Here is a 12,510-nt window from a genome sequence, read left to right on the forward strand (position 1 = left end):
GTTCTGGTGGCGCACCCTCTGGAAGGACATAGAAGTCCAGTGCGTGCCATGGCGAAAACAGTGCCAGGGAAGCAATTGGGTCTACTTCAGCCGTTACCAGCCCCGGCAGCCCTCTGGAGAGTAATCTCAATAGATTTTATTACCGACCTGCCCTCTGGTAAGGGAAAAACAGTAGTTTGGGTAGTTAAGAACATAAGAACAAGCCTGCTGGATCAGAGCAGAGTCCATCTAGTCCAGCACTCTGCTACTCGCAGTGGCCCGCCAGGTGCCTTTGGGAGCTCACGTGCAGGATGTGAAAACAATGGCCTTCAGCTGCTGCTGCTGCTCCTGAGCACCTGGTCTGCTAAGGCATTTGCAATCTGAGATCAGGGAGGATCAAGATTGGTAGCCAGAGATCGACTTCTCCTCCATAAATCTGTCCAAGCCCCTTTTAAAGCTATCCAGGTTAGTGGCCATCACCACCTTCTGTGGCAGCATATTCCAAACACCAATCAACTGTCTTAAACAGTTACATTGGATTGGGAATGCATCTCAATCACATAGATAACATTCCCAACAGGGAAACAAATTGCATTCACCAGATAAGCCTCTGTCATTCATATGGAGGAGCGGGGAATTGAACCTAATTCTCCAGATTAGAGTTTACCTGCTCTTAACCACTACACCAGGCTGGCTCTTGATCCAGCTCCCATGAATGAAGAAAATCAGCTGTCAATTGTATACAGCATGTCTCTACTTCCACTGAACCCCATGACCAGGGATAGCAAAAGGCAGCTGCTACATGGGTTCATATGATAGTATAAGCCCAGGGGGATACAATGAAGCGTTGGTTTCCCCTCCACGAAGATGCTCTTCTTTCAGGGACTTGAGCAGGTAGATTCACCCTCGACACGCTCATCATGAGGGGAGGGGGGGGGGCATTTTCCTTCCTCGTGGCTCAGGCGTCTTTAATGCTGTGTCTTTATTCATGTATCCCCCGCCTTTCTCCTCGACGGGGACTCAAAGCAGCTGACCTCGTTCTCTGCGTCTCCCATTTAACCTGCACAATAACCAGCGGGGTGGTAGAGCGGGGTGCGCGTGGCTGGTCCAGGGACACCAAGTGAATTTCCTCAGCAGAAATGGGGGCGACTCACTCGAACCTGGCCTCTTGTATCCGACCTAGCCTGACCCCCCACCCAGGCTGCCGCCGTGTTGCGGGCGTGTCGTGTCGTGGATGAGGCGCCAGGTCCGACTGCTGTGGGCGCTCAGGAAGCAGCGCCGGCGGGAGCCACGAGCAGAGGCTGAGGGCGGGAGGGCGCGCGCCGGCCCCTCGGAGGGGGGCGCCCAGCTCTAGGCCTGAAGGGCTTTTGCGCAGAGAAGCGACGCCGGCGAGGTCTCCCAGGAGGCCCGGCGGGGGCGGGGGCGGGGGGTGGCTTTCCGCGAGTCCTGCTGGGGGAAGCCCCCCGCCCCGCGTGGCCCTCCGTGTTCAGGGGCAGCGCCCCGGCCGGCAGGAGGCTGCTGCGCTGGCCTCGCCCCCAAGCCCCCCGTCCGACGCCGCTTTCCCCTCCCGCCCTCCCGGGGCCCTTCTTGGGGGCGGGGGTGCTGGGCTTGCCCGGCGCATCGCTCCCGAGTCCCTGCCCGGCCTCCCGCGGCTCTCCCGCCCCCGCCCTCTCCTCGCCCCCGCCCCTCCCGCCTGCCCGGTCGGCGGCAAAGCGGAGGCGGCGGAAGCGCGGGCCGGGCGCGTTCCAGCCAGGGCGGCGGCGGCGGCGGCGGGGAGGGGGAGGAGGAGGTGGGCTGCGCCCGGCCCTTGGGCGCCCGCGGCGGGGATGGCGGCGGCGGCGTCCCTCCCCCCGCCTCTTTTTCCGCTGCTGCTGCTGCTGCTGGCGGCGGCGGCGGCGGCGGGCGGCTGCCGTGTGGGAGGAGGAGGAGGGCCGGAGCGGCGGCGGCGGCGGCAGGGATGGCCCTGAGCGCGGGGCCGGCTGCCTAAAGGGCGCTGCGCGGACGCCCGACGCGCCACTCCGCAGCCAGCCAGCCAGCCAGCCAGCAGCCGCGGAGGAGAAGCCGCCGCCGCCGCCACCCGCCTCTCCTCGCCCGCCCTCCCGCCAGGCCCGCTGCGGCAGACGCGGTCGGGGTGGCCGCCCAGCCGGACGATGGTGCAGTTCCCGGCGCTGACCCACTACTGGCCGCTGGTGCGCTTCTTGGTGCCGCTGGGCATCACCAACATCGCCATCGACTTCGGCGAGCAGGTGAGGCCCGGCCGCTTCCAGCACGCGCGCTCGGCGCTCCCCGCAGGACGCAGCAGCCCCCTCCTCCGCAGCCCCCCGAGGAGGTGCAGGCGGCGCCCTGGGCTCCCTCTCCCTGGGCCGGCCCAGCGGCGGCCCAGCCGGCATCAGGAGGCCACTGGCCGCCTGGCCCCTCCGCGCCTCTGGGGGCGGCTGCCTGGCCAGGGCCCGAGGGAGGAGAAGCCGCGCTGCGCAGGCAGGCGGGCAGGCAGGCAGGCAGGCAGCCCGCCCCCGGCCTGGTCTCCCCCGGCGTAGGCTCCCGTCGCTTGCAGCCCTTGGGATCCCGCCGGGGTCTCCGAGTCTGCTGCAGGCGACAGTGCTGAAGGGCAGGTGCCCGTTCGGCCCCTCCCCCTCCCTCAGTGGCCAGAAGGCGTCAGGCCGGCAGCCCCCCCCCCGCCCCCCCGGATCCTGGTTGCCTACATGACACTGGGAAACACCGGCGGCGGCGGCGGCGGCAGCAGCGGGGAAACAAGCAGACCATTAGGTGCCAATTGTCAGAGAAGGGTCTGTGGCTCCCTGGGAAATCCAGGCCTTGCTGCTGCTGCTGCTGCTGCATTTTAGGGGAGGGGGCACTTGGGACGCCCCCTGAGTGAAATTAAAACACTGAGATGTGCAAAGAACCTGGCTGGTCTCATTTGATTTGTTGTTGTTCCCACTGTGCTGATGACCTCCATTTCCATCAAGCTGGCCGGGGGGCCTCTGCCTGTCTGAGGCTGAGTTGGGCAGTGATTGCGCTCTCTGGGCTGCTGCAAACTGTGCCCGTGCACCCTGCAAGCGCTGTTGGCCTGGCCTGGTGAAGATCCACCAAGTGGTTGAGGTTCATTTTTTAAAAATCCCTGAGGGCGCATCTTTGCAAAGGGAAAGTACATCTGTCTCCCAACCCCCTTTTCTAGTACGTGCTGGGAACGAGGGAACTCCCACAATCCCTGACTGCTTACATTGATTCTGGGTAGTAGTGCCCATTCCTCTTTCCTCCAAACCCAACCACTAATATGGATTCGCACTCTTTCCCACCTAACAGGGACGAAGCACAACCAGGCAAGGTCCGTCCATTTGCCAGCCCCAAATGTGACTAAAAACTGGTTGTTTACAAGGGCCCTGAGCGACATGAACAGCCCTCACCGCGCCAAGCTTCTGAGACCTGGGAAGCTGAGCAGAGTGAGGCCCGGCTAGTACTTGGATGGGAGACCATCCAGCAAGCAAGAGCTGGGTTGTTATGGAGACGGGTCCTGGTAAACCACTTCCGATCAAACCTTGCCTTGAAAACCCTGGGAACAATCGGCATATGTTGACTGTGGCTTGATGGTATCTAATTATTATTTGCCCTTAGATGAGATTATGGTTTATTGTCAGCACTATGTTCACGGAAGTACCAAAATAAGGATCTCTGGGGTCCTTGGGCTGGCTTCTTTCATCGGGATATTTTTAAATGGTTCTTTAAGCTTTCAGGTTTTCCCAGTGCAATTATATGTATTGTATTATACATGCACACCTCATTTTTTGGTTGGCAGGATTGAAGGACTCTCGATGCCGCCCTCCTAAAAACCATCATAAATAACTGACCTCTAAAGAGAAACCAGACACGATCAAACAGGGTTGCAGGAGTAGATTTTTTCCTTCCCCAAGTCCCTTGGGTGTCACCATCACACTGAGCACTGCAAATGTGTCTTCATATTGGTTGCCTGGGAGACTCTTGTGACGACCAACAACCCAAGTTCCTTTTTCAGTGTGTTGATCCCTGGAGGATAAAGTTAGATCCCAGTGAACAGTGGGTTGAATTCTGCTGTGCATCTCAAGAGAGTGGGGATAAAATCTTGCATCTGTTCTCCAAATGCTTGCTTACTCTTGCAACAAAGTATGTTCCAGTGAAAATATTGCTGCAACTGATTTATTCTATCCAGCTTCCATGGGTGGGGGCGAGGTGGGTGGTGCCACGGCTGAGTGGCAGAGCATCTGCTTTGTGGGTGGGAGATCACAGGCTTGGTCCTCAGCTTCGCTATCTAAAAGGATCTGGTAGTAGGTGACGTGAAAGATTTCTGGCACCTGAAATCTGGATAGACAGCATCAGCACTGGTAGAGCAGCACATGACCACAGAGGCAAAGCCAAGACCTCATGCATTCAATAGGCAGAACAAGAACCAGCTGTGTCTTAAACGTGTGGTTCAGGGTAACGTAGCACCTTGGGACAACGAGGAGCTGAATTACCAAAGCGTATTTGCAGATGCTGATCTACTAAACATATGAACACTGCAAAATAGCAAGTAGTACAGACAAATAGCTTTCACGAGGTTTATGAAGAGATCCTGGATGCACACTTATTTCAATATTCTCACAGTATTTTCTTCAGACCATACTGGAACATTCCTAAGTTGAATGATGCTGTTTTCTCAGGGTGATTCATGAAGGTAAAAATAACAATAGCAAAAGTAGTGGTTGGAGGGGAAAGGATTGTCTCTTCCAACCATCTTGAAAGTAAAGAACTGAACAGGGCCTAAAATAATCAACATAGGTTGTGCTTTCCAAATGCGGATGCATTCTGAACTGAGCAAGGGACTGGTTAATGGCATATTTTCTGTCTCTGCCAGCACTGTGGAATGTAGCCAGCATGGTCTTGTGAGAGCCAGCATGGTGTAGTGGTTAGGAATGGTGGACTCTAATCTGGAGAACTGGGTTTGATTCCACACTCCTACACATGAAGCCTGCTGGGTGACTTTGGACTAGTTACAGTTCTCTCTGAACTCTCTCAGCCCACCTGCCTCACAAGGTGTCTGTTGTGGGGAGATGAAGGGAACAAGTTTGGGGAGAGGAAGGGAAGGAGCCTTGAATCTCTTTACAGGAGAGAAAGGGGGAAGGGTATAAATCCAAACTCCTCCTCTTCTAGTGTGAAGATTTCTCCTCTAATGGAGAAGAGAATTAGGCATAGCTGATTGGATGGTCCTTGGCAGTTTTCCCTTTTAGGAGGATCACCATTTAAGACATTGCTAAGGCTTCCTAACTAAGTTTTGTCTGTTCTGGTGTTCTGTTCCAAGTGTTAGTAACCAGGTGCCTCAAGGCTCATAAGCAGGGCATAAAGGGAACAGCCTTCTCCTTGGTTGGTTGTCTCCAATATCTGACTGACTTTCAAAGGTATATTGGTTCTGAATATGGAAGCTCTGTTTAGGAAACAGGGTTGAGCCTCTGACTGGCCTAGTTTGCATGTCTTCTCTAACTAATTTTGAAGCCATCTAAATAGATAGCTCTGTGCACATCTTATGGTGGAGAAATGAGTTTGTTACCATTGAACAAACTATTGAAATGCTATGTTGTAGTTTGATGAGAAGCAGGAGTTAGAGATAGCCAAAGTATTCTTAATTCCTGCAAAATCAGGTGCTACATACATTATTATCAGTACAATCATGTTTCACATTGGTTCAAGACAATTACCTCCAAAATTAGGAGTATTGGAATGTCCCTTGAATCTTTGCAGTAATGTGAAGAACGCTCTATCTTGAAACAAATCCAAGGTGGACTGATTGACCACGAGCGGCAACTTTTTTATTTAACTGAGGTAGCAACATGTACCCCTCTTGCCTTGGAAATCCAACCCAACTACGGGGTCAGCGCCGATTCTTATCAATCCGACATACGTAGCTCCGTGCAGAGCTTTTATGCCACTGCGGTTCAACAGTTTTCCATCAGCTCCTGCAGCTGGCAGATGCCACCCAAATGAGACTGTGTCGCGGTGGACGAGGGGCACCAGACACCCTGCCCCATATTCTTTTGGACTGCAAACTTCACACAGATCTGCATTCTCTATTGATTAAACCCCTGTTATTTTAAAGGAACATTCATCATCCTACTCATGTAGTCCGCTTTTTGGTGAATGATTGTAAACCTGAAATCACAATTTCAGTTGCCTCTTTTCTAAGTGTTGCTGGATTCCTGTTTATATCTAGAGACAACAATTTCATTGATTGCTTTTATCAACTCAGGATATTCTTTATCTAAGCTTTTAATGTTACTGTACATTTTATTCTGTTTAGGCGTGAATGAATGAAAACCATTATCAGTCATCCAGGAGGGATTTCAACTTTTATGGGTTATGCCTGTTCTACATGCTGAAGGTTCCCAGTCCTGTCCGTGCAATTCCCACTGAAATTATTTCTGTAAGCTTGAAAGGAGTTTCTTGGCCTGGGTTTCTGCCAGTCACAATAGACACAGCTGAACAAGACGGACCAGTGTCTGTGACAGGCTCCTGTATGTAGTTGTGGTAACTTCTGCCACTTATGGGGAGAATATTCTGTAAGGGGTAACATTATATAGATAACTAAGTACCATTTGTGTAGTGCTCTTACTGTTATTAACATTCGTTTGAGTCACATTTAACATCTGTGCTGGCAACCCTCGGTTTTGCTTGTGCGTTGATGGATGGTCCAGGATAGCCTGATCTCATCTGATCTAAGCAGGGTCGGCCCTGGTTGGCACTTGGATGGGAGGCCACCCAGATTGTTCTGCAGAGGAAGGCAGTCGCACACCATCTCTGTTAGTCTTTTGCTTGAAAACCCACCCAGACTCAGAAGTTGGCTGCCACTTGATGGCGCTTCCTCACACGATTCTGTTTACAATTGGTGGCAACCTTACTAGTGTCACACCAAATGTTCTTATTTTGTCTTCGGCATTCATTCTACAGGAGGGATATGCATGAGCACCTGCTAGTCATATTTTGATAGAAGAGACTACAGTAGCGAACCTTTGGCACTCCAGATGTTATGGACTACAATTCCCATCAGCCCCTACAATTGGCCATGCTGGCAGGGGCTGATGGGAATTGTAGTCCATAACATCTGGAGTGCCAAAGGTTCGCCACCGAGCTCATAGCAGCCTGCCTACCAATGACTGAAGGAATTAAATCTTGGAAATCACAAATCTTGGAAATAAATACGTGTTTTATAGTAGTCCTGAGAGCATCTTTTCTCAATCAGATATCCAAAACTGTACACATTTTCCTTCTAGCTCCGCACCTTTCCTTTCCCCTTCTACCCTTCTGTAATGTTCTGGGTAATAGATGGGAAACTATGTTCTTTCTTTCTGATTCCTCTGAAGAAGTGAGCTGTCACTCACAGAACCCCCGTGCTGGAATAGATAGTTTTTAAGGCGCTGCTGGATTCCTGTTTGTATCGTAAAGAGAACACCTGGGTATATTTTTTATTGTGCTGCCTGTGCTTGATGACTTGTGGAGTCATAATATGAAAGCCAATTGAACCAATGAAGATCATTATGAGAAAAGGTCTCAGTTGAGGCTGCCTTCTCATGTCGAGCAGAGCCAGAAAATAAATGTTAATAGAATACTGGGATTTCTTCCAGCAGAGTTGTGCCAGCTTGGAACAGGCCTCAGGAAGGCTTTCTGGAAAACCCAGTAACTGCTGAAACATTAGTTCCTGGTTCATAAATGTGAGCTCTCCATCGTAATATTTATCCATAATTTGGATTCAGTGAATGGCAGCTAGAAGGTTTGAACAGGAAAATGTGCTTTTTAGTTGCTCTGAATAATCTGAACAATCTGGGGGAGGCCGGTGCCATCAGGGAGAGGGGAGACCGACAAGGTATTTGGAAAAAGGTTGGAAAGACAGAGCAGTTGCTGAGGAAAGCATAAGCAGGGATGAGGAGAGTTTGGGATGGTGGCAGCAGAACCAAAACAAGAACTTGTCACATGATGGTTTCTGCCATTCTGGTTTCTTGTGTAGATCTGTTCAAATAGGGATGCAGAGCTTGTGAGTAAAGCGTTCAAAACAGCTGCTGCATTGATGGACACCTTTTGCCGCCTTGGCTTCTGTGCAGATTCCCGGCAGCTTCCTCCAGGTCCTTAATCGTTGGGTCAGGTCTGTCTTGATCAAAGCATCCTGAATAGTCCGGCTTCGTTTGAGTTTATCAGACCCTGGGAGCTAAACAGAACTGGGATTAGAGAATGCCACGGAAGGTGGTGGTTGCTCTGTGGCTGGCTACCTCTGCTCACCCTTTGCCCGGAAGGCCCTGTGGGTGGAGCTCTGTGACGGCGGGCTCTTTGGATCCAGCCCCTGTTCCCCAGGTCAGTCCCGAATATAGAGTGGGAATTGGCTGTTCACCTTTCACTGGGTGACTGCCTTAGCCCAAGGCTGGTATGAGGATAATATGGTGTAAACGGGGAACTTTATACGCTGCTTTCTTGCAGGAAGCACAAGATAAAAATGTTCGCAGTGGTGCTGAATTTTCTTTGGAATATATCCGGAGCCCGAGGGGCATCTCTGTTTCCTTCCTTGACTACTTTCTGTGCTTTGCACTCCAGGCTAGAAGTTTACTGTGAGTCATTGTCAAAGTGATGTGCAAAGAATTGCAACCTAGAAGTATAATGTGTTGTGTGGTAAGAATTGGGATACATGTGCAGGTTACAGATAAACCAGATAAGGATGGGATGAAATAGGAAAGGCAGCATGGTTTTTTTTATGAGGGTCATAGATCAGTTTACATTGGTGGCAAATATTTCTCAAACAGATGCCGGGGGTGGGGGGATTTTCATGCTTTCTTCTCTGCCCCCACCCTGCCTGCACCACCCTCTGCAGCGACCTGGGCGGGTGATACTGCTGCATCTCTGCACCAAGTACGTACAGTTGGGCCATTCAGTCACTGCCAGTTTGGAGACGTTGAGAACTCTGTATGAACTCTTGTTCTGGGTTCATAATCAGGAGACATGCTTAGCTCAGTGACTCGTGCAGAGGTGGAAGGAAAAGGAAAAAATCCTCTGATAAAGCATAATTCTTACTCTGACATGTTCAAAAGCAAGCCATGAGGGCTGTCAGTGAAATGTTCTTCCCATTTTAATTCAGATATCCAAATGGGAAACCTTCCTGTAACCTTTTGGTGAACTTAAATTGCCATCAGCAAGAGGGGTGTTCTCACTGGTTATAACTAAGGTCACCTGCAGAAACCCCCTTGAGGTGGGAAAGGATTTTTTTTGTTACTTGGAGTAAGGTAATGCACTTTGCTAGTTTTCATTGCAGCCCTTTGAGGAGTGACGGGTTTCTTGTCATCCTTTGGAGTAGTGGAATGATACTTTTTGTTAATGAGCAACTAGGTCACTAGATTGCATTTCTTTTGGCCTGCTGATACATGCTGAACTGTAATGCTGCATTCTGTGGCGGTGTATTCTGATAACATGGGCGGGGAGCGGGAAGACAACATGAATTAGGTTAAGGATGGAAGAAGAGACTGCTGTGAACCATGTAAATTGAACTGAAGTTCTGTGGACATTTGGAGCTAGCCCAGTTCACAATAGGTTCATCTTTCCTCACATTTTTCCAGGCTAGCCTCTCTCTCTCCCTCTCCTTTTCTAGCAGTGCCATTTATATCTCCTCGTGAGCTGTGTTCTCAGTTATGAGCTAACGTTGTAGACACCTCTTCTGTAACCAGACCTGGCTGTTGGCCTATCTGCAAAAACATCCTGCCCAAGACAACTGCTGTAAACCAGCTTGTGACATAGATAAATTTTGGGGCTTTACAATATTATTTATTTAGAAAATGTACATGCTGCCTCTTCAGGGACCTGTCGAAAAGTAAAACAGCATTAAAATAATTAAAATCAACATAACAGAAAAGAGCATAAAACATTCAGCATAGAAGCAGACTAGGAAAAACAACATTTTAAAAGATCAAATGCTGTAGTGAAAAGTCTGGGTAAAAATGAATGTTTTGGCCTGGCACACAAAAGAGAATTGGGCAGGTGCCAGGGAGCCTTCGAGGGGACGGGCATTCTGTAGCTGAGATGCCACCGTGCGAAAAAACTCTATATCTGCCACCTGCCTGAACTCTGCAGGCGAGGAGGGGGCACGAAGTAGAAGCAGGACTTTGGGGGGGGGGGGGGGCAGAGGCATTTCACGTCCGACAAGTAAAGTATTTGGTGAGTGGGTGTAGCTTTAATGAAGGACGAGTGGCTGTTAGCGTGATCACTAGAGGAAGCCTGTGTGTCACAGTCTGTGTAGTTGTGAATGATTGAGGCCTGAAACAGAGTCAGGGGCAAGGTGTAGCTTTTGTGCCCAGCCTGCGAGCTCCCAGAACTGTCTGGAAACAAAACACTGGCTCAAATGGGTCACTGGGCTCCCACTAGTCAGGGCTTTTCATCCATTCTGACACACAGCAAACTCTGGCTGTGTTCATGGCAGTTGGCCCTTGGATATGAAGAGCTGTGACTTTTGATGTTCTGTGGTCCTAAAATAGATGGGTTTTAATTCAAAGGGCAGTCTGTAGGGCTGGATGTTCCTATCTGTGGAGACCCCATTGGCATTCTGTGCTGTATCAGGTGGGAGCAGTGGAGGGCAGAGAACTCACATCTAAAATCTGGCATTACCTAATCCTGTTGGATATTACCTGGAAAAGCCACAACAGCCGGTTGATTCAGGCTCTGAAAGCCTTCGACAATATAATTTCTGTATTGTCAAAGGCTTTCACGGCCGGAATCACTGGGGTACTGCGTGGTTGTCTGGCCGTGTTCTAGCAGCATTCTCTCCTGACGTTTCGCCTGCATCTGTGGCTGGCATCTTCAGAGGATCTGATTCCTCATTGTCAGCCCAAGTGTTCAGTAATTCCCCAGTTGTCCTTCAGAAACTCAAGAGGACTCTAGACTAGATTGTGTTCCATATAAGCAAATGTGTGTTCACCAGTCCAATTTCCCTAGATGCAGGGTGCAATTATAGTGGTAGATTGGTAGAAGGAGAGCTTTTATGCCTGCCAGGGCCAGAAGCAAGGGGAAACACACCACACAAATGCTCTGGGAAGGAGTTTTCAGCTTTTCCAAACCATTCCATCTCACACACACACACTGGGAAGGAGTTCTCCTTTAGCACATTGTGTGAATAGTACTTTGAAGTTTGCATATCAGAGTGTTGTCAATTAAAAATAATAGGTGTGCAACATCAAAAAGATTGGGAAACGCTGCTGTATGATCACACACCCCTTTCAGCGTCTCCTCTTTAACCTGAAAAGTCCCTGCGCCAGGAGCAACCTGTCCTTGTAAAATGTGGGCAGGAGAAGGAGATCCTGAATAAGTTGAAGTTTCCTTCCTCTCTCCAGAAAAGTTTCTGCGGGCAGTGGGGCAGATGCTGCTGACCTCTTCCACTTTTACCAGCACCCCGTGCTGCAGCCTCACCTTTCTAACGGCCCCCAAACCTGACTGAGGGGCTCCTGGTGGAATCCGGGGGCATCACTCAGCCTTGCCGCCTCCGTCCCCTTCGGCAAATGGTCCTGGAGTGCGCGCACGTGCAGCCTGCCACATCCTGGCCAGACTGCCTGGTGGATGCTTGTGTTCCGCTCAAGGCCAGAGAGGAGGTTGCTTCAGAAGGTCAGAAAGGAAGTGGTAGCCAGCTGTAAGCTCTCGGTAGCCCAAACCTCACCCTCCTCTCCGAGTGAGCAACAGAGATGCCGCAGTTTCTAGCAGGCCAACACCAGCAGGAAAGCTGACCGCCCCGCTCTTTCAGGGGCACTCCTCCCAACCATCAGAAGCCCCTTGCCCGGGCTGCTGCTTTTTAACCCTACCCCCAAAGTTTCAGCTTGGTCCCAAAAGTTGCATGCCAAGAAAAGCGTGCCGGTCTCCAGTATCTCGAGTCTTGTTCCCCACCGACAGCTTCTTACAGCTTGTGCTCCCCCTTCCCAGCAGCCCCAGTCTGCTCGTCCGTGAAGTGGGGGTGGCATCTGAAGTTGTGCCCCCCCCACCGGAACTGAAAAGCCCACGGGGAGGCTGGCAGAGCTGGCTGCAGGAAGTAGTGCAGCCCGCGGAGAGGGACCAGCGTTGTGCTCTGCCACACACCCGGGCTGCAGAGTAGGGGTGTGTGTGTGTGGGGGGGCGCTCTCTGTGAAGCCAGCATTTTGCCCAAGTGAGCTGGGGGCTTCTGGGCCTGCTGCCTGGTCTGGTAATGGGGTGGGGGAGGGGGGTACTCGCGGGGCAGTAGATAGTACTTACAGCAAATCGGGTCAACTCCAGAGGACCTCCCTGAAGCTCAGCCCCAGCCGCAACAGACTCTGGCGGAGTTGGGAGAGGCGGGAAGGGGGAGGCTGTAAGTCTGTACTGGGGTGAAGGCTCTGGCACACGGGCCACAGGTTCACCACCACTATCATAAAGGCTCCATGAGGCAAGTGAACTTTGGAAAGCATAAGCAGCTGAAAGTCACCCAAACCAGGCTGCTTCCACAAGGGTGGTGCTCCCCATGGTGGCAGCGGGTGTGATGGACCTGCTCACACCTGGTCC

The 12,510-nt window shown here is 51.4% G+C and overlaps 1 protein-coding gene across 1 annotated transcript in view; it reads left to right on the forward strand.

Moving 5' to 3' along the window:
• The first annotated feature begins 1,530 nt into the window (after positions 1-1,530).
• ANKH (ANKH inorganic pyrophosphate transport regulator) overlaps positions 1,531-12,510 on the forward strand; it is a 115,548-nt gene continuing 104,568 nt past the window's right edge. The window contains exon 1 of the mRNA XM_048507953.1: positions 1,531-2,225. Coding sequence (XP_048363910.1) covers positions 2,130-2,225 — 96 coding nt within the window. The 5' untranslated portion in view covers positions 1,531-2,129. The remainder of the gene's footprint in view (positions 2,226-12,510) is intronic.

The sequence above is a fragment of the Sphaerodactylus townsendi genome, linkage group LG09 (assembly GCF_021028975.2).
Source record: "Sphaerodactylus townsendi isolate TG3544 linkage group LG09, MPM_Stown_v2.3, whole genome shotgun sequence".
Classification (NCBI taxonomy): Eukaryota; Metazoa; Chordata; class Lepidosauria; order Squamata; family Sphaerodactylidae; genus Sphaerodactylus; species Sphaerodactylus townsendi.